The sequence below is a fragment of the Idiotropiscis lumnitzeri genome, chromosome 8, assembly GCF_059441095.1.
Source record: "Idiotropiscis lumnitzeri isolate Australia: NSW breed Sydney's pygmy pipehorse chromosome 8, RoL_Ilum_1.0, whole genome shotgun sequence".
Taxonomy (NCBI): domain Eukaryota; kingdom Metazoa; phylum Chordata; class Actinopteri; order Syngnathiformes; family Syngnathidae; genus Idiotropiscis; species Idiotropiscis lumnitzeri.
In genome coordinates, this window is record NC_142398.1 from 12310966 (window position 1) to 12333088 (window position 22123).

At 41.1% G+C, this 22123-nt stretch overlaps 1 protein-coding gene across 3 annotated transcripts; it reads left to right on the forward strand.

The window, feature by feature from the left end:
• The first annotated feature begins 458 nt into the window (after positions 1 to 458).
• On the forward strand, positions 459 to 18734 carry LOC148332204 (uncharacterized). 3 transcript variants are annotated; one of them, XM_088302943.1, is made up of 5 exons: positions 470 to 494; positions 14581 to 14705; positions 15014 to 15086; positions 16656 to 16982; positions 17722 to 18734. In XM_088302943.1, exons 3-5 carry the CDS (start codon positions 15026 to 15028, stop codon positions 18120 to 18122), a joined length of 789 nt encoding a protein of 262 aa, XP_088159069.1. In that variant the 5' UTR covers positions 470 to 494; positions 14581 to 14705; positions 15014 to 15025; the 3' UTR covers positions 18123 to 18734. The 3 variants fall into 3 exon arrangements, with proteins under 3 accessions (XP_088159068.1, XP_088159069.1, XP_088159070.1); XM_088302942.1 differs by lacking the exon at positions 14581 to 14705 and having other exon boundaries at positions 459 to 494; XM_088302944.1 differs by lacking the exons at positions 470 to 494; positions 14581 to 14705 and adding an exon at positions 14835 to 14876.
• The last annotated feature ends 3389 nt before the right edge of the window (positions 18735 to 22123 follow it).

Consider the following 22123-nt stretch of genomic DNA (forward strand, 5'->3'; position numbering starts at 1 on the left):
TGGTCAGAGACTCATGGGACAAGTGAAGTGAGATTACAATCAAATCTTGCTAGCAGTTGTAATGCTGCAAACTCCTTTAATCCCCATAATAGCTCAAAAATGTTACAAGTTCACCAAAAAATACACTATTTTCCTTTCCGTGGCATTTATTTGCCCAGTAAATTCATGTTACAACATTGACGACATTTAAAAAGAGATTCACCGTACGGTAATTAGCATCATCATTTCCTGTACATGCAGTTCAGTGTGTGAACATAGAAAGTAATAACAAACATGTCATAACATTTGAAGGCAGGAAGGAAGGAAGGTAGGTAGGAAGACAGAAAGCAGACTATGCTCCAACTTGGCTGCAGATTTGCTACTTCTGACGGGAAGGGAAGGTTATCTGGGAGACAATAGAGTTCTTAACCGGAAGTGACTCAGCACCGTTGAGAAAGTGTTGGAGATAGGCACGCCGCCACTCCGACACTATCAGCCATCAGACAAGGACGGAGGTAAGTGGGGCCTTTCTTTAAAACTTTGGACAGTGGCAGTGTTCTTGGCACATTGACTTGCATTTCATTTCCATGGATCTCAATTAGCTTTAGCTGACGTCATCATTATTCTACCTGGAGTCCACTTTCACCGTTATCGTTATGAAATGGATGCTAGCTTATGCCAAGTGTAAGTTCGTAAAAGCTCACTCCTCGAAGACGAGCGGTAATGGTTGGGCGGAGGCTGGTTAGCATGATGGCCTCACAGTGCAGAGGTCGTGGGTTCAGCCTTCCTGTGTGGAGTTTGCATGCTCTCTCCGTGCCTGGGTGGGTTTGCGCTAGGTACTCTGGTTTCCTCTCACATTCCAAAAACATGTATAGCAGGTTGATTAGACACTCTGAATTGCCACAAGGTGTGAGTATGAGCGTGTGTAGCACCTGAAATAGTCTATTTTCTTTTAAATGCAATCAATTGATGACCTTCTCTCTCAATTAGTTTATCTTAGGATGTGGTATCGTGCAGTACAGCAGAGGGCAGGGTTGAATATTATGTTTGAAAGGAATGTTGGTGAAGTGAACGAGAGGAAGAATCTCAGGAAGAAAAGGAGTCGGTGTGCTGTAGTGATGTAACACACGCATGTTTTTTTGTCTTTGTGTGCCCTGCGATTGGCTGGCATCCAGTTCAGGGTGAACCCGGCCGGCCTCATGAGAATCCGTGGTTCACATAATGGATGGGTTGGATGGATGTTAGCGTCTTGGCATTTTAGCTTTGTCGTTAGCGCTCGTCTTCTGAGGTGGTGGCGCAGGTCCGGAACCTGAATAAGGTGTGGCTGAACAGCACAGGAACGGCCACTGTTACATTGGTGCCGTGACCCAGTTTGAGAGTGAGATTTTTGCTCTGTGAACGGATGCCAGCTTGTGCTGTTTATCAAAATACCGCTCCTTTGAGCCTTCAAAGAGGGTGCTAGCCTCGACGTTGGCGCCTGAGCTTTTAGCTCAGTGGTCAGCATGCTCGACTCACAAGCCGGTGACGCGCGACGTACACTACAACGCACAACCTGAATAGAACTGGCATTGGGCGTTAACCTTGTCACTTTTAAGGAAGCCAATAAATCAGCATGTTAGTTGAGCCATTCACATTGCGTCGTTAAAGACAGCAAGCCATACTTGCATTTTATATTGGTCAATAATTTGAGAAAAATAATAACCAAAAGCCAACTGTGGTTCTGAATTGAAGTACAAGTCTGATTTGAACAACTCATATCAAATCTTTTTTTCCTATTGAAATGAATGAAATGGCAACATCTAGATGGCCTCATTTGCCCCTTTTCTTTTGCCAAGTCGGCAAGTATATTCTACATCTTACGAGATTTGAGGTTCACCACCTTAATGCAGAAATTACACATAGAGGCCGCACACGTTTACGTCCTCAATTCATCACAGGGAACAATGGCTAGATGGTTCTGTTACAACGCTGCCTTTATTGATGTTGGCTTGCAGTTGTTTTCCATTAGGCCTGTTTTACACTTGACGCTTCCACTCTTTCTCAACTAGCCTTGTCCCAGTTGGAAAGCCCTCCCTCACCCCCCAGCAAGGACATTGCTTTAAATCTGCTGATTTTAGTGTTTCAGAAAAATACATTGTGTACTGTGTTAGTGGCTTGTAACCCACAGTGGAATTAAAAAAAAAAAAGAAAGCAGTTTAAATTGCACACAAACAACTTCCATGAAAATGAGATCTGAAACCACATAAGCAAAACAGTCAGACCTACGCCAAGACCAAACTAATAATGGAAGACGGTAGTAGTTTACAGCTGTCATGCATAGAAATAGAGTTAATGGAATATACTTGTGATCTCGCCAGAAAGATGAGTCGGCATCGAGTAATTGTCTCTGGCCCCTTGCCTGCGAGAGGCAATGATGAGAGGTTTAGTAGATTATTCTCGCTAAATAAGTGGCTGGCTAGTTTTTGTAGTGAGCACGGACTGCAGTTTATAGATAACTGGCCTTCTTTCTGGGGCCGACCCGACCTGCTGAGGATGGACGGCCTTCACCCTAACTGGGAAGGCGCCATCACTCTTTCTAGAAACATAGATTATTGTTTGAGCCTTCCATGACTATTCATATTAGAGCAGGTCGGGCTGCAGGCGAATACTGAGCCTGTAAGGAAGGGTATGGAGTCTGTAAGGCTAGAGCTAACTAGCGCTATGCTAGACTTAGACAACACACATAGCTTTTCTTCTAGATTTGAGCGCTACACACCATACGCTGGTAGATCTCATACTGATATAATTTCTACTGAGGTGTCAATACATGATGGGTTTAAGCATTCCTCCTCGGTCGGTTTTATTGACGACGAGCCGTTCTCTCAAAATAATAGCACTCGAAAGCTGGTAAATAACTATCGGATTCCGACCGTCAGAATTTCTCGCCGCGTTTATAGTCGCTCGAGGTACAATCCGGGACCTAGGCAAGGCAATCTCCTTAATATTATGACCAGGAGTCCTGTTGCGCGGAATAACTTAGATAGACCTATTTTACTGAAACTCGGTTTTTTAAATATTAGATCGCTTTCATCGAAAGCCTTGTTAGTTAATGACCTTATTAGAGACCATAATCTTAACATGATTGGTCTTTGCGAGACCTGGTTAAAACCAAATCAGTTTTTACCGCTAAATGAGGCTTCGCCTCCAAACTTCGTGAGCTCGCATGTTGCGCGCCCTCAAAAGAAAGGCGGGGGTGTAGCCCTCATTTCCGAATCTAACCTAAAACTTAGTCCTCGTTTTAGCAATTCCTTTAAAACATTTGAAGTTCTCATTATGCGATCCTCAGCCGAGCTGCCGTTTTATCTTGCCGTTCTTTATCGTCCACCTGGCTCTTACTCCGGCTTTTTAGATGAATTTTCTGAATTCGTAGCTGATTTAGTAACTCATGCGGATAATATACTTATCATGGGCGACTTCAACATTCATATGAATCTCCCGTCGGAACCACTTACGGTAGCGTTTCGGACAATCATTGATATGTTTGGTTTCACGCAAATAATAAATGAAGCAACGCATATAAATGGCAATACGCTAGATTTGGTATTAACCCGAGGCTTAGCATCTTCAAAAATAATTGTATTACCATATACCAGTGCTATATCTGACCATTACTTTATCAAATTTGAAGTCTTGGCTCACTGTCATCGTTCTGACCATAATCAAAATTATAGCAGCCGTAACATTAGCTCCTCAACCATCGTTGCGCTCTCTGAGCTACTCCCTTTAGCAACTGCTTCGTTTCCTAATTATATTGGTACGATTGATGATCTCACAAACAACTTTAATGTCGCTTTGTTAAATGCGCTTGACTCCGTCGCGCCTTTAAAAACTAAAACTCGTCCAAAGAGGCTTACTCCGTGGTTTACAGAGGAAACGCGCGTACTGAAACGATCTTGTAGGAAGCTTGAGCGCAAATGGCGTGCGACCAAACTTGAGGTCTTCCGTCAGGCATGGTGCGATAGTTTACTAATATACAAAGAAGCGCTTAATTTAGCCAAAACTAATTATTATTCTAGATTAATTGTCTTACATAAAAACAATCCTAAATATTTATTTGATACCGTAGCAATGCTAACGCAACAGCGACCAACCTCGGATAGCTCTTCCTATTCAGCTCACGATTTTATGCAATTTTTTACTCAGAAGATAGAATGTATTCGTGATGAGATTAAAGACACTGTTCTTAAAATTCCGTCGAATTCCGCGATAAATTGTGTTAATAGGGACATTAGGGCTGATAACTGTCCGATAACCTTATGTCAATTTAAAAAAATATCTCTTGAGAGCCTAACAAAATTGGTTAGTGCGGCAAAACCGACAACTTGTGTGCTCGATCCGCTTCCTGGCAAACTAATTAAAGAACTGTTTACGACCCTAGGACCGTCTGTTTTAAATATAATTAATCTATCACTTACCACGGGTGTAGTACCAGCAGCTTTTAGGACCGCCGTTATCCGACCATTACTTAAGCAACCAAACCTTGACCCAGAGAGTCTCATCAACTATAGGCCGGTTTCAAATCTTCCGTTTATTGCAAAAATTCTTGAAAAAGTCGTAGCGCAACAACTTAATGAATATATGACTGTTAATAATCAATTTGAACCTTTCCAATCGGGTTTTAGAGCCGACCACTCTACTGAGACGGCCCTTGCTAAAGTTACTAATGATCTTCTCATAGCTATGGACGCCGACACCTCATCAATATTACTCTTACTCGATCTTAGTGCCGCTTTTGATACCGTTGATCATAACATATTATTAAAACGCCTTGAAACGTGTGTTGGCATTTCAGGTTCAGCGCTTTCTTGGTTTAATTCGTATCTGTCGGAGAGGACGCACCGTGTAATTCATGGCAATACGACTTCGGATCTTTGTAAGATCATATGTGGAGTTCCGCAGGGATCGGTACTTGGACCTCTATTGTTTAGCATCTATATGCTACCGCTTGGTGATATTATACGGAAATATAACATTAGTTTTCACTGTTACGCTGATGATACGCAATTATACATGCCGTTGGATATAACGAATCCCCGCGACTGCTATAAATTAGAGGCGTGCCTTGCCGAAATTAAACAATGGATGTCTTTCAATTTTTTGCGTCTTAACTCAGATAAAACCGAGATGCTCATCATTGGACCAGCGCGTCATCGGTACCTTTTCAAAGACACCACTCTGAATATCGATAAATGTAATATTATCCAAAAGGATTCAACAAAAAATCTCGGTGTTATATTTGACGCAACTATGTCTTTTCAAATGCACATTAAAAATATTACTCGAACTGCGTTTTTTCATCTGCGTAACATTGCTAAAATTCGCCCAATTCTATCAACGTGTGACGCGGAAATCTTAATCCATGCGTTTGTTACATCTCGCCTCGACTATTGTAACGCTTTGCTCTCGGGTCTCCCCATGTCGAGTATTAAAAGTCTGCAGTTAGTTCAAAATGCAGCAGCTAGACTCTTAACTAAGACGAGAAAGTTTGATCATATTACCCCGATATTAGCCAATTTGCATTGGCTTCCGGTCCACTTGAGATGTGATTTTAAAGTTCTGCTACTTACTTTTAAAATATTGCACGGCTTAGCACCTTCTTATCTCGTTGACCTCGTGGTACCATATGTTCCGTCCCGAAACCTTCGCTCACAAAATGCTGGTCTTTTAGTGATCCCGCGAGCCAAAAAGAAGTCCGCAGGTTCTAGAGCGTTCTCTATTCGGGCACCAATGCTTTGGAATGCACTTCCCTCAGATATTAGAGGCGCCACCTCAGTAGAAATGTTCAAAACACTATTAAAGACGCATTTATACTCTTGTGCATTTAGCTGAAATATTTGTTGGCCTGTTTACTGCCGCTTTTTTTTTCTTTTGTTTTCTTTTCTGCCCCCTTTTCCCCCGGCTGGGGGATTAGGTGACGGTGACCCACTAGGAAGTTTAAGGCATTGACCAACTGGGCATGCACCTGTTCCAGTGATGTCGTCTTCCTGCAGCGCGACATTTGATCAATTTATTTATATACTTTAGCATCTAATTTAATTATTTGTTGGCCTGTTTACTGCCGCTTCTTCTCTTTTCTGCCCCCTCCTTCCCCTGCTTGGGAATTAGGTGATGGGGACATGCTTTGAAGATTACGGCACTGACGAACCGGGAAGGGACCTGCTCTGCCGAAGTCGTCTTCATGCAGCGCCTTTTCTGATTTCCTTATATTTCAGCACTTCATTGAACTACTTGTTGGCCTGTTTGCTATTTCTGTTCTTTCTTTTCTGTTCCCAATTCCCCGAATTAGGTGATGGCGATTCACTTGGAAGTAGCTGTACTGAATTTACACCAACTGACCGGTACAAGATCGAAGGCTCATCTTCGGATATGCTGCCATGGATATTACGGCCCTGGATGAGGACCCACTCCACTGAAGTCATCTTCCTGCAGCACTTCATTCAATTGACTCTTATATTATCTCATCTATTATTGCATAGCATCATTGTATGTGTCAAATGTTGCCCAGTTGGCATCCATTGCAGCCTGGTCATCCTGGAAGGGGGATTCCCCCATCTGTGGTCCCTTCTCAAGGTTTCTCACTTTTCCCCTAATGAGGTTTTGTGAGTTTTTCCTTGCCCTCCTGGGGGTTAAGATCGGGGATGTCGATTGTGGCTATGTAAAGCCCTTTGAGACTGTCTGTGATTAAGGGCTATACAAATAAAATTGAAAAATTGAATAATGCTTTCGAACACACTCTTAAGAAAATTACTTAGGAAACAATATTGTCCCCTAATGTTTCTGGAAGTAGTAGTAACGGATAGTACAATGAAGGAGTGGAGCGAAAATATATATTTTTTTCGTCAACATGAATGTGGTGAAAATCATCCATCCATCCATCCATCCATTTTCTCGACCGCATCTCCTCACGAGGGTCGCGGGGGGTGCCAGAGCCTATCCCAGCTATCTTCGGGCAGTAGGCGGTGGACACCCTGGACTGGTTGTCAGCCAATCGCAGGGCACACACAGACGAACAACCAATTTAGAGTGTGCAATCAACCTGCTATGCGTGTTTTGGGGAAGTGGGAGGAAACCGGAGTATCCGGAGAAAACCCACGCAGGCACGAGGAGAACATACAAACTCCACACAGGATGGCCGGAGCCGGAATCGAACCCACGACCTCTGCACTGTGAGGCCATCATGCTAACCAGTCGCCCACCGTGCTGCCCGTTGAAAATCATATCTCAGTTAATTCATCAAAGTTGCATTTTTTCTGCAAAGTCCAGCTGACCTCAACACTTTTTTAGCACCAGCGAACGCCATCACGTAAAGACAAATGCATATATAATAATTACAACTCACAATTAGGCCGAATGCGCATACTGTATGAATACACTTATTTTATTTGTGGATATGCTTGCATATTTGGCTAGTGACTCTTATACCAGTCTTATTTTTGATAAAATATTACCACTTACTTGTTGCCTACGCAGTGAAGTGACACAAGTGTTGTGACGTATCCCACGGCTGATGAAGAAAATTCTCGTAAGCATATGGTTGTTGTCCGCACATTATTGAAGATAACATTTTGGCTACAAGGATGGAGCTTTACTTTGCGCAGCTGCCCCCGTTTCTCACCGCCAGTCCTGTGATACCGGTAGTATGAGCCTGTTAAAACTAGGAAGAGCTAATGATCTAGATGATGCCAGCTCCAGTTTTTATAAAGCTGGCCAAATGGCAGCCAACTCCTGGTGTGACATTTCCGCAGCCGTAGGCTTGGAATTATTGGAGTGCCAGCGAAGGTGGAAGGTTTTGAGTGTCAAATTCGCCGTTGCAACACTGCCCAACTTGGAGTGAAAATGCAACACATTTTCAAAACGTGTGGGTGCGCCAGAGCGTGAAGGCAATTGACGCGCGACATCGACGCAGTGACGTACGCACGGACATCGGACGCAGAAGTATAAAGAAGCCTTAACGGTTGAGCCAGTTATCGGCGAGCCAATTCTACATTCTCATTCGCTCACGTTCACGTCACACAACAGACCAGACCCTCTTTTATTTGGCACACACGCATTCAACAGCGCAAATTCTACAGTGTCGAATATGAGAATGGCAGCCCCAAGTGGACAAATATAATATCTGCACCTCACGTGTATATTTTGGTAGCATATGTATGAAACTTTTAAATATTTATAACAGTCTGGAACTTAACCTCTGCGATAAACGTCACTTTAGTGAATTATACTGCATCACAACTTGGTGTATGGAGCTTGTACGTATGTTTTGACGTCATGTTTATGTCAATAATTCCTCTTCAAACCTCAATAGAGAGTAGAAGTGTGAGTTATACAATAGGGGAAGCATCCTGAGCAACATGCGGGCAGCAGGTCCATTCTGTTGGAACAGGTCATTCATCTCATGCATTGCCACTAACGGACCATGCTAACGTTTTGTCTGGATTTCCATACATTCAATGGTTTAAGTATGAATGAGGCTATTGATTTCAGATATAGGTCACTTGAGAATTAAATGGAAAATATTCTGATTTTGACACTAAATTGGCAAAGGCACTTCTACCTACCGACATGTAAATTCTGCCTTGAATGGGGTCTTCATTGAGGGTTTTTAACCTAAATAGACAATTATCAAACAGCTTCCAGTGATGAATGATGAGCTACTGAGAAGTAAATATTGTCCAGAAGATGAATTTTGCCCCCAGTTCATTTACAAATGAAAATGTGTTCACAGGGGAACTATTTGAAGGATAGTACTTTGTAGTAGAACACAAACATCTCTCAATACAGAGAACAGGAAATGTGCTTCCTTTTCATTGTGTTTAAGTTTTATTGCTGCCACTAGGCTGAACACTACGGCCTATTTAGATTACCCGAATCCACATGTCAAGAGTAAGAACTAATTTTTCTCTCAACAATCCTAAAGTACACTGGCCGATGACTAATGGCTACTATATTGTAGTGCTGCAAAGGTTGTTATGGTCATTACTAGACAGTAGAATCTACTTATTGCAAACACCTGGTGGATGAAGAGGCCAGCATTTGTAAAAGCCTTATTAATAAATGAAATACAGGAAATGTGCAGCCCAGAATGCTGCTTTGCTTCTACTGTAATTAGGACAATCATTTCTTTTCTAATCAAACAAACGACCCAGTGTTGAGGCTCTGGCAATAAAAATCTATGAGCACTTGCTTCAAGTCGATGTCTGGATGGAGGCCGTTTGAACCACTTTTAATCATCCTATCATAAAGTAGCTTTTTGAACCTAGAATCTAAGCTGGGAGCCCAGCCGAAAATAAAAGCTCTGGGAAGAGAAATGAAGAAGAGAAAGTAGATGACTATGGGTGATTTTCGGATAAGAAGTTTCGGGGAGCTGGTGCACACGTGCGTGCACGCACGCAATACAATTTTCAGTAAATAAAGTCTTAAGATCGCTCAAATTTAGAGGGTAGTTGAAAAATGCTCTCCACACGCCAGTGGTGTATGTATCATTTAGTATGTTCAAGCAAAGTCACAATTATTTTGAAAGTATTTTTTGTGCAATGGGAAAATGGCAACAAAATGTCCTAAAACTTATGTCTGCATCCCTGCCTAATGAGGACAAATGCTATAGAAAATGGATGGAGGGGAGAATAGCAGCACACGTTTCAATTGAAGCCAAGTCACCACGTGGTTTACATGAACCCCCATAATTCCGAACAGTCCCAAACGCCCACCCACAGATAAAATGCTGTAATTTCCACTTTATGTTAGGCTTGGAAAGTTTCTTGATGAATTCCTTTGATTTGCATTTGACATGAACTCCCACCATAATTAGCCTGATCTCTCCGTGACGACGACTTCCTAAGACATTGAGGCACACATCAAGCGACTTTCTCATTCTGGTTCTTCCCTTCAAAGTCGCTGCCAGCTGTGACGCACAGCTGCTCACTGATCACAATTATGTCATTACATTCTTCTAAAAGCTCCATCACACGCTGCGGATAAATGGTGCGATTGATGTGTGACAAAATCACAGATGGCGAAGCACAATGCCCTCAATGTTTACGTGGAGGCAGCGGGGCTGATTGCTCCTACAGTAGAGCTTTGTCGCTACCAGTCTTATTGACTGCTTGGAACACCCCTATGTAGTCTCTTGTTTAAATTATAAGAGGGGGAGGGGCTAGTCTAACCTGGAGGGGCAACTCATTCCACATTTTGGACACTGCAACACCAAAGTCTCTGTTGCCCCTCCCTTTTCAACCTTGCTCTTGAACGACAAGGAGTGGCGCGTCATCAGACCTCAGAGATCGTGTTGGAGTATATAGGTGTAAAAGGTCAGACAGCAAGCTCATTCATAAAAAAATAAATAAATGAATAAAAAAATAATTAAAAAATGAACAGAATTCTCAAATGTATTGGGAGTCAGTGGAGATACACCAATATAGGTGAGCAAAGGAAGCCCGGCTGCCACCAACATAGAGGACGTTAGAATAATTAAGTCGGGGGAAGACAAAAGCATAAAAAAAAAAATGTATATTAAAAAATTAAAAAAAATAAAAAATAAAAAATACCTTTCAAACCTACTAAAGGAAATGAAAGGCTGGACCTCCAATAAAATTCTCATTTGAAAAGAAATTAACATTATGACCAGTCTATGCGCCATTATTTTCTCATGTACATCTACGCAAAAGGAAACACTGAAAACTAAATACAGACAAATTGACGAGACAACGAAGAACACCTGCTGGACATGACACAAAGGGTTGGAGTGACCTTATTGGATAACACTACAGACTGCTAGCCCAGGTGGATCCAATAACCCAACAAGACAAACATAAAGGAACATAGGGAAAACATGACACTAAATTCTAAACCAAAACCAGACAGAACATGAAAAAATGTATTGAGATTAAACAAACAGTATGATGCAGTTCAGTTGAACACTACTGCAAACTCCAACTGCAACAACATTCTTAGTTAAATACTATATATTTATTCACTGACAGTTCAAGAAAATTGAGCATTATCATCAAAATCATTATTTTTATTTTTTTTTTGTCCTGGATCCCCAAGACAGACGCTGCAGCATTTTTTTTTTTAATTCTCTCCAAATTAAAAAGACTTATCAAGGCCTCAGGCCAAGTCATCAGGTCTTAGTGTTATCCTAAAATAAACCACATATACTATTTCTGTTTGGCCTAAATCTGTGATTGACTTCCCTCCAATTCCAGCTCATCCGTCATTAGCTGTGGTGTTTTTTTTAGGGAGGGGGCGGAGCCTGGTGTGTTTCAGAGTCACAAATCATCTGGATATGCTCAAAAAATGATACCTGATTGTATCAGGTAGCAATGCTAAGACAGCATTAGTTACTCTCAACAAGCCAATGTCAGCCATGGATGGTGTTGGGAGGATTTAGGACTTATCCCTAATAGTCTTACTAAATGTTATGTTTTATTTTTTTTTGTAATGTAAAATCGATTCAAAATCATAAACGTGATAAATGTACTAGCAGGTCAGACTGGGAATGCAAAGTTGTGCCGATGACCTGAGTGCTTGGCAAATGATTGACCCCTTACCAGTTACCCCTTTTGTGTCTGATAGGTTATTCTTTCGGGTGCATGGTTTCTTAAAAAGAAATAAACATCAAACTCCCCCTTTTATTGCAGTTGAAGTGCTTTAAGATTTCTACTAACTTCACAAAATCATGAAAAAAAACATCTTACTCACCAGATATGCTGATTCTGCAAAATATCAACGTGTGCAAAATTATTAATTCGACAAACCAATCACAAAAATGCTGACATTATTTGGTGTGAATTTGAGCAGTGGTCTCAAGATCCCATCCTGGAGGGCCGCTTTCCTGCTTGCTTTCAATCTCTCCCGGCTGCAACCCACCTGATTCAAATGATCAGCTCGTCAGCAAGCTCTGAAGAATTCTGTTCATTTGAATCAGGTGTGTTGCCGCAGCATTGCTAATGTGGTTTAAGTTACTTTGATGAGCACTATTATTCCAAAAGCCTAAAGTGAATTACATTGACATGGGACATAGAGGCTGAACTCTGATTGAATTAAAAAAATGAAAGAAAAAAAATACTGGTAGTAACACAGCCAAGAGAAATGCTATTAATTGAAGAATATGGAGTGGCAAACTTAAACCAATTTCTGAGGGGGAAAAAATACAATTAAGGTGATTCCCATAGTGTTTACGGTCCCTTTCTGGGTACAAACGCTTCTTTGTTGACTGCTGAGTCACAGCCTCTTTCTTTCTCCTGAAAACCTGAAATGAACATTCATGAATGGCACTTTTCATTTTTTCCGTTTTCACCAGTGTCTTGCTGAGCACTGAAAAGGGAAATGTTCCCAAGTGTTTGACGACAACACACCAACTGAAGCATCCAACACACATGTCCTGAATTAAACAGAAATAAGAAAGTGAAATGATATTAAAATGATTGAAAACCTTTGCAGGTTTTATGAGTAAAGTCAGGCGAAAATAGGAAATGTTCCGAAGAATGACCAACAATGGAGCAGTAAAGCGTTTTAAAAGATCATTAGGAGACTTCCTTGAGGATGCTGATGCCATATTTCGGCCTTCACATAATTAGACCGTGTCATCCCTCACCGGACCCACCAGGATCTCACCCAACCTCACCATTAAGAGTTGGGACTGTGACCGCAGGATTAGTGTCAACATTTATTTAACCGGTTTCAAACAACTTCAGCAGTTTAGCAGACCTGCAGTAAATCCCACTAAAGCTACAGATAATACTCAGCATGATGGGTAATCTGGTCCCCGAAGCAATTAAAGTCCAGGATAAAAGTTGATATGCCCTGTAAATTAAACTGCACCACTGCAAGCCAAGTAAGACTTGTATGTGACAATGTATTTGCGTACTAGTGTGGAAATGTTTATTCATAGTATAGAAAAAAAATAACTGTTTTGATAAACCTCTAACGTTGAACAATTTTGCCCACAAAAAAAACAAAGAAATCAAGGTCCAACTGTTGCCATCATAAAACCTTTACTGAGTGTACAAGCTACTTTGAGCATTTGGTCATGTCGAGGAGGTAAAAAAAAAACATCAAAACGCTCGAGCAGAAGTGACAAAATAATTGAAACACTATACAAAAAGCATCACTGGAGTCTTTGAGTACATTTCGAAAACAATATAGTGTGCACAAATAAAAAGGCCAAGTCGAATTGTCAGGTTTGTGATTGGCTGGCAACAAGGTTAGCATGTAGTTTGATCCCTCTAATGTAATCATGGGCAAACTACGGCCCGAGGGCCACATGCGGCCCGTTAAACGTTTTAATTCGGCCCGCCAAACTTGAAAAAAAATTAAATGAATAAACCTTGTTGATGTTTTATTTTCTAAATACTGTGCTTTTTCAAAGACATATATATTGTTGTAATTGTTTTGCTCACTTTCATTTAAAATTAAATTTTTCTCAGATGAGGTGAGGTTACCAAAACACTCCATCCATTTGCTCCAGGTCCGGCCCCTCTGTCAAATTTAAGAACCCATTGTGGCCCACCAATCAAAAAAATTTGCCCATCCCTGCGAATGGAACATAAACAAAGTAAGGCTCTGAGGTTTGCAGATTTGGGTCAATTAGTGGAGCCCGGAGTTCAAAGCACACATGGTGAAGCAGCATTTAGCTGTTATGCTGCATATAAATTGAATAAGATGCCAACAGAAGTGATCTCAGCCCCAAGTGTGAATACTTTTGTATGTATGATTGAGATTTTCCTACGTATTCCACTACATTTGTAAAACTCTTTATCTTGCAGCGTATGTTCTTTTAGTCAATTTAGTAAACTACCTTTTATTCCTCAGTTCCTTTCTCTGTAATTGCTTTTAAATGTTGCACTTTTAATCATGTGAAGCACCTTTTGTATGAAATACACTATATACATAAAACTGCCTTTCTTTGCAGAGTGAGGATAAAATCTATAGAAAATTGACAGGAGGCTAATTGTCAATTGAAAGGCAGACAACACCTTGTACTGTTTGCTACCCAATCATAAGTCACATCTAGACTGAACACAATTCACACTCACATTCACATCGTCAGGGAGTGATAATGGAAGTCAGGCTGGGTTAACCAATAGATCATCGTGAGATTGAAACAGTGTTCAAATGTGTGTCGAGTCCGCGCTACTCACAACCAACCCTCGAAGTGAACAGCAAAAATCCGCGAGAACATAATGCCCAATATGTGTGTAATTGCAAAGAGATGCCACAAGTTTTTTTTTATTATTATTTTTTTTTACACACCACTATGGTCTGACCAGATGAAGCTTTTTCCCTGAACAAGCAAATATATGGGGGTTAATTTTCAGTCTAAATTTGTGTTAGCATTCAGTCAGCGCCGTGTTTGATCTCAATGAAGAAATTGGAATTGTATTTCATTACTAGCCATGGACTGTCGAAACAAGATGTATTCATTGGACATTTTGCTGCTTAATTCATATTCCATAAACACGATATTAATCAGAATGCGGTGTTTAGACTAGTGGGTGTGGGAAGAAAATATTGTAATAAAAAATGATAATAAAAATAATTTGACTTCACTTTCTCTTTAAGAAATTTCCTAGCCCACTTAAAATCAGATTGGAAATGAATGAGGCCCTGAACTGAGTTTGATACCCCTGCAGAGGGAGCCCTTGACCATGTCTTCGCTCTGGATTTAACAATCAGCAGTTATTCCTGTAAGTTGCCAGAAATGGACTACTACAATATTTCAAAGGCTTTCATACAAAGTGCCTTTTGATTGCAACTGCTACTGCCCCATCAAAAGGATCTTAAAACGCTGACAGTCACACACACACATCCGGCAATTTCTCTCTCCATTGCCTTGTTCATCCTCCAGACCACTTCATGTGAGAAGCCCCGTTTGTGTTTCTTTAATCATTAACAATGTGTACTCAACGAACTATGCGTGCGCAGCATGAAGAAAACTGAAAGCAAAAGGTGTTTATCCTTCTGCCATCTTCTTACTACATTTTCCATTTCACAGTGAGGACCAAGGATGAAATTCACAAGCCTTCTCTTTGTCTGCTTTCTAACCGAATTGACTCTTGCAACACAAGGTACGCATCTATCTTTGTCCTAATTTATTTTGGTACTGTCTCCATCCCGCTGCATGTATTTCACTCACAAGAGTTGTTCTGCGTGACAACGGTGGGCATTTGACGGCTGGAAAATGTCCTTGAAAGGCAATAAGAAAATGTGCATTTATTGTTGAAACATTACTGTTATGATGTTGGTATTGTTGCAATCGATGGGTGATAAAAGCTATTTTCCTGCTGAGGTTTTTACTTTGCACATTCTTGCACTGCTCTATTTAAGTTCAGAGTAGGCAAAGTACCAGCTGGGGACTCCCTTGTTCTGCTGGGGGACTTCAATGCACACGTGGGCAGTGACAATGAGATCTAGAGGAACAGAACCCAAGTGGTGTTGGATTTCTGTGCTCATCATGCACTTTCCATAACAAACACACAATTTCAGACATCCGGGTGTCCACATGGGCATTTGTCACCAGGACACTCTAGGCGGCATTGTGTGAGAGTGGACCATGATCTGCGCCTCCATTGTTGAGGCCGTCGAACGAAGCTGTGGCCATAAGCTACTTGGTGCCTGTTGTGGCGACAACCCTCAAACATTTGGTGGACCCCCGAGGCAACTGATGGGTACCGGCTAGCCAGCTTTTTTGGTCACAGGAAACCCAGGTGTGGGAGGAGTTTGGTGAGACTCTGGAGAAAGACTTCCTAAATGGCTACAAAGAAATTCTGCTCCACCCGCATCTCAGAAGGAGAGTGCAGAGCCCCATCAACACTTCCTCCAAATCTGCGACCTTAATACTCAGTCAGGCCGAGATCCTGCCCCAAGCAGAGGAGTTCAAGTATCTTGGGATCGAGAGGAACCGGATAAGGTGGCTCGGGCATCTGGTTAGGAGGTTTCCTGGACACCTCCCTGCTGAGGAGTTCCGGGGACGAACGTGAAGCAGAGATGTCTTCCAGCTGGCATGGGACCGCCATGGGATTCCTTCGGAAGAGCTGGAAGAAGGGGCTAAGGAGAGGGAAGTCTCGGATTCCCTGCTAGGGTTTTTGCCCAATTGACCCCAGCCCAGAAAAGTGGAAGGAAATCGATGCATGGATGGAATGATGGGATAAAAATTGCAGTTATGAGTTAAATCCATTTTTCATCTTTGCTTTCAGAAAAAGCATAGTAGAGTGAAATTACACAAAAAGAGTGTTGCTCTTTTTTTCTTTTTTATTATTCTGGGATTTGATTTATTTGTCCTGTCCCAAGCTTTGAAACACTTTTTTTCCCCCCAGCATTAACTTGCATCAATTTCGTTGGAAATAATATGAATATTTTTTCTTCACGTTAAAAATTCGAAAAATGACACTCGGATCCTTAATAAATTATCATTTTAAATGTTCAACAATTTCATATGAAGCTGCATGGCTTGGAGAGTAGTTCAGCACGTCTGGAATTTTTTTAGTTTGATTGACTTCATGATTGTCTTCCACCGTGCACCTCACTGGTCAGAATACAGAATTAAAATGATTCTGATGCTAACTCTTTCTTCGCAGGAATTCATGTTTTGGGTGTGTTACAACTGCGTTCTGAATTGTCTGTGCATTTGTTTGCAGGATTGGTGAGCGTCAGCAATGTGACAGCCGAGTGTGGCAAGTCAGTGGCACTACACTGCAATGTGTCAACGTGGAGGGACGGGCTGTCAGTCAAACATATGGAGTGGTCCCAAAACCACAAGCCTTTGTGTCACGTGAACAGTGAGGGGGAATTGAACCACAGCAAAAATACAAAAAGTGACTTCCACTGCGAGTACAAAAAAGGCCATCTGTCGCTCATCTTCAAAAAAGTGCAGCCGAAGGATAGCGGCGCCTCAAACCGCTACATGTGCAAACTGCGTTCTAACCGGGGAATTTCACATGGATACAGCTGGATAGAACTGCAAGGTCAGTGCACATCTACATCATCAACACCACCAAAACATTTCAAGCGTTAAAAAAGTCAAGCTTATTTACACTGAATTCACACTACATGGCCAATTTGGAACAAGAACCTTATATAAAATAAAACTTGCATCTCAAATCACATAAAGGCTTGAAATGAGCGGTTTCGCATCTCAAGTTCGTGCATCATCTAAACTCAGTGAATAGCAAAACTGAGAAATAAACCGATCCCAAAAAGCTTCACTGTGTGCCTGTGTCTGAATTTAAAGGATTTATTTATTTATTTATTTTTGCCTCATGAATGAAACGGCTGTCTATAAAAAATAAACTGAGCCTTTTAAACTATAAGTCAATGTAAGCGTAAACAGCCGATCTTTCTCAGGGAATAGTCTCCGGCCGATTGCAGACAAACAAACATTCATATTTAGACTTATGGAACATTTCGGCTCTCTGAGTTGGGTTTAATGAATAACCCCCCCTAGTGTTAATTGGGTTCAAATGAACCCATTTTGGTGTATTTTTATCCAACAGAATATGTGGTTCGGAAAATGGATGGGTGGATGTTTCTATAGTGCACCTTGTAAAAAAATAAAAATAATAATTTATAATAAAACCTTAGAGTTTCTTTAACCTACTCTATTTACATCATTCCTGATATTGACCCATTCTTCAGAATCCGTGCATTGTTTTGAGTTTTGTCCAAGTGCAAACATTGATTCCAAATTGATGGTCTGCCCCTCAGAGTGCTGCGGGATGGTCAAGGGCAGCATGACCAAGGACGGCCCAGTCTGCACGTTCAGCTACGTTTATCCCGACGGAAAGGTGTTGTGGTCTCACGCTTCCCAAAGCCACTCAGAGGGACCTGTAAGGGAGCAAACTTTTAAAAGTGCGAAAGAGGGCGGCTGGGTAACCATTCGCAGTCGGTTGGAAGGGAATTCCAACGGGGCCTTCAACTGTACTTTGATGAGCATGGTCTCTGGAAGACAAATTGCATGCAAATTGTCTGAGGATGCTGAATTCCTAGACGGGTATGAACTGAAACCTCAGGGGTTCACACGCAAAATGAGGAATGGTTCTGGATCTCTTGACCCTTCGATGAAAATTCAATTGATATCAATGCTACTTGTCATCTTGCAGAAATGAAAGTTTTGATTAAGCAATTCCGCAGAGCTGAGTGTGATAAGACTCTCTTTACTCGAAACGTCCAACACCGTGGGATCTTTTTCACTGCTATGCTGATAATATTTTATTATTTTCTTGAGCGACTTTGTTCACGTCTTACTCATTAAGTTTTGCTTTGCGCCATTACTAGCCAGCCACGTCATTTATGGCTCCCAATCAGCTCCCTCACCCACTTGTGTCTTGTCCAAGTGTGTCAAACTCACTCCTGCACCCACAATCATCATCAATGCATTCCTGCTCCCCTTTTCCTTGCAAGTCAAACATCTCAGCATCACCCTGGACAGCACCCTCTCGTTTGCACTTCATTCACACCATCACCTGGTCGGATTTCTTCCACCCATTGCTGCTCTCCACACCACCCCATTCCTGTGCACCCAGACTCTGGAACTCTCTCAACACCCCCACACATAACACAAACAGACGCGTTCACAATATTTAAAACTCAACCTATTCAAACTCCCATATCCATTTTTTTTTTCATTTTCTTTTGTTCTTTTGTTTTACTGATGTATTTTAATCAATACTTTGTAAGGGGACATGAGAGGCATGTCTGAATAAAATTAATTAATTATCTGTTGTGTGGTTTGGTAACAATAACGTACTGGGATTTTGCTGATAAAGACAGAGGGAGTGCTGCCGACATGGTCCAAAGGTTTATGATTGTGTTTCTACTTCCTGATTGACACCAACAAGGAAATTACACACTGTTGACTGGTGATAACAAGGGAGCAGCTTGTCAACATGGCCTATAACCAAACTTACATATACGTATCGTAAAACCGGGTCAAATATGTTATACGGACAGAATACAGCAGGGCATAAATGTTTCTTTATCATGTTTAAAAGGACAACATACATAAGACACAGGCCTTAAGTATCGAGTAAATGTCAGGAGCGAAGGCTAAGTTTATTAAGGCAGTGGTCCCAAACTTTTTTTCTGCTGCGGTCCATAATTTTTGTGAACCGGCAACTACGGGTCTGGATCTTGGCTGACTTATAAAACACTACAACTAATGCAAATGCATTGTGTGTTTTTATGTAACTCAATATGGTCACTATGGAAACGGAACACAGAGCAACTATTACAAGCAACACAAAAACTATTTTGTAGATATTATAATATAATAAATAATGAAATATATGATATAATAAAACGTGAATTCACGTTTGTATTTAACAATATACTTGCAGTGCCCAACTGAAATGTGCAAATAAAAGGCACCACAGAATCACACACAATATGGAATGTGAGGATAGTGATGCCAAGTGGATTGCTGTGTGAGCCCGAAGTGAACATTATATGGAACGAAATGTATCTGTTTTGAAAAAAATACTTTGCACAATAGAGAGGATAAGCGGAATAAAAGATGGCTGGATAAAGTCGTCCTTGGAGAATTTTCACTGAAAGCTGAAGGAGGAGAATTTTGTTCGCAAAGGTCATGCCAGTGGTTTATGGGTGTATGCTGCCCCCTGGTGCACTAATTGGGCCGTGCAACCGCACTGCTTTAACATTGAGAATGGATGTCGATTGTGGTTATGTAAAGCCCTTTGTGACTGTCTGTGATTAAGGGCTATACAAATAAAATTGACTTGACTTGACTTGACTCTACAATTAACTCTCCAACAATAGTGTCTCTGAGCTGAGGTAATTACAGTCACTTTGGTTTGTCTGTGTTATCGGATTTTTTTTTGATGCGACAAGCAGCAGGTGGTTTATTGGTTTATTGTTTTTTTTCCCACATGCATTGCACCAAGAAACAGTGAATAATTTTATGTTCAGACACAAAATCCCCTTTTGTAAGACATCAGCGTGCAAGATACAAGATCACATTCTGGCAATTTGCATGCATCATAAGTATGGACGCAAAGCCTTAAATTAGGCCATCTGGATATGCAGTTAAGAAAAAAAAAAGAAGGGCTGCTGTTCTGATCCTGAGCACGAAACACAAAAAACAACAGGACCAGTGAAGCTTGTAAACACTTGCACGCTGATTTTTGCACTTTTGCAATTCGGGGGCCAGGCTGGTCCCAATATCTCATGAATATCCTGGTTCCACAGTGTTGTTTTAAGTTCTTATATTACCATTCACCACTAGATGGCAGACATGTCTTAGCTGTGCTTGCACTGTGTCTTATACTGCCCTAATATTTTTGTTAAGACATTCAGGACAAACAGAGTACTATAATATTAAACATTTTTGAGTGAGTTGGATTTTGTGGAAAATTAATTAATTAATTACTCGAATGGTAATTCTTTATGCAGGCCCTTTGCACTGGAGGTGTGTGTGCGTGTGTGTATAGGGGGGGGGGGCGTAGAATAGCAATTTGTGTTAATTTTGTTGTTTTCTTCCAACCCTTTCTTTTATACAAATATTGAGAATAGTTTTATGAAAAATTAAATAACAACAGCTGGGATAGCCTCTAGCACTCCCGCGACCCTAGCGAGGATAAGCGGCGAGGATAATGAAAGGATGGATGCAAGAACACGTATTTTGTCTCAAGTCAAAATCATCATTTTGATGATCCTATGTGGCCCCCCAGTGGCACAAATGAAAAATGGTGGCCTCCTTCTCCTGTATTGTATTGCATAGGATCATTTAAATTGCCCAACCCTGATTAAAACAGTATGCTTAAGTGAACCCACATGATTAGCGGTAAATTAAAGACAATTAAATTGTCAGTCACGTCAGCCTTCCAGTGACAAATGTCTTTCTTATATTCCTGCCATTTCAATCGGAATTAAAACATTGTATTCACACATTTTCTGTTTTCCTCTTACATCACCTCTCCATGTTTAAACTTTCTCATCTGGACAAAGTACACTGTGGTAGTTGCTCATTTATTTAACTCTGTGTGTGTGTGTGTGTGTGCGCGCGCGCATGCGTGTGTGTGCGTGCGTGCGCGCGCGTATGCATGTTTGCTTTAGGTTAAGTTCCCATGGCAACACAAGTGTCTCGCTGTGTCCCCCGGCCTGGCGTGTTTGTGTGTCTGGACAATTATCGGTGGGGGTTGTGGAGGGTGGCTGTTATCTTCTCTCCGAGAGGGTTACATTATCTCCCTGGCAGCTTGGTGGTCGTAGGTCAGGTGAGCATCCTCTCAGCTGGTTACATCACACACACTTGCACAAGCGAAACAAGAAGAGAGGAGGCCAGATGCAGTAAGGCAAGAAGTGAGGGATGACGGAGACCCATCATAGACACTTTCTATCAACAAACACGTGGAGATTGATGTGAGACACTGATTGTACGTTTCCCTGTATTTAATGGCTTGGAGTTAAATTATGTAAGCGTTTACAATTAAGTGCTAATGTAAGGTAACACTTTGTGTAAGTTGGTCACTGATTCTTCGCCTCCTCAAGTGTTGCAAAAAGGGCCACAAAATTCTAAAAGCATAGGCAAACCATACAAGCCATCTGAAATGAGCACCACCAAATATGCCAGTGCGGGCACCCCTGAGGGGGGGGGGGGCGGTGCAATGCTGAGGGGAGGCACGTGTGACCCTGGGAAACATGCTTTGTTTTCCCCGCCGTGCTACAATAAAGAAAGTGTAATTGCACATCCATTCCAGTAGTAGTCATTGTAGCCAATTATCTTGGCTTCCTCATTTTTGATTAAAAAAAATAAATAAATAATGATCGGCACAAATTGTTTCCTTCATTTTTGTTTTGTAGATTAAAGTGTTTTATATATTTACATTTTGACTGATTCATTTATAGCAGACAATTTCGTTTTAGGTTAATTTTTTTTACCTGTTTTATATATTGTGCTCCTGAGTTAATGTTGCTGAAGTCAATTTGAATTTGTTATTATTTATTGATTTAGTTTCATTTTATTTTCAGCAGCAAATGGTGCAATAAGTCTGTCAAAAATGATTACAACTTAAACAAGCATATTATGATTATTTATTAAATATCAAACAAAGAGATCCACTTCAAATATTTTCTTTGACAGACTAATAAACAT

Excerpts from the sequence above, each read along its gene's own strand:
- LOC148332204 (XM_088302942.1), top strand. The coding sequence starts at position 15,026 with ATGAAATTCACAAGCCTTCTCTTTGTCTGCTTTCTAACCGAATTGACT. Across the intron at positions 15,087-16,655 it reads ATTGACTCTTGCAACACAAG|GATTGGTGAGCGTCAGCAAT; the intron begins GTACGCATCTAT and ends ATTTGTTTGCAG. Across the intron at positions 16,983-17,721 it reads CAGCTGGATAGAACTGCAAG|AGTGCTGCGGGATGGTCAAG; the intron begins GTCAGTGCACAT and ends TCTGCCCCTCAG.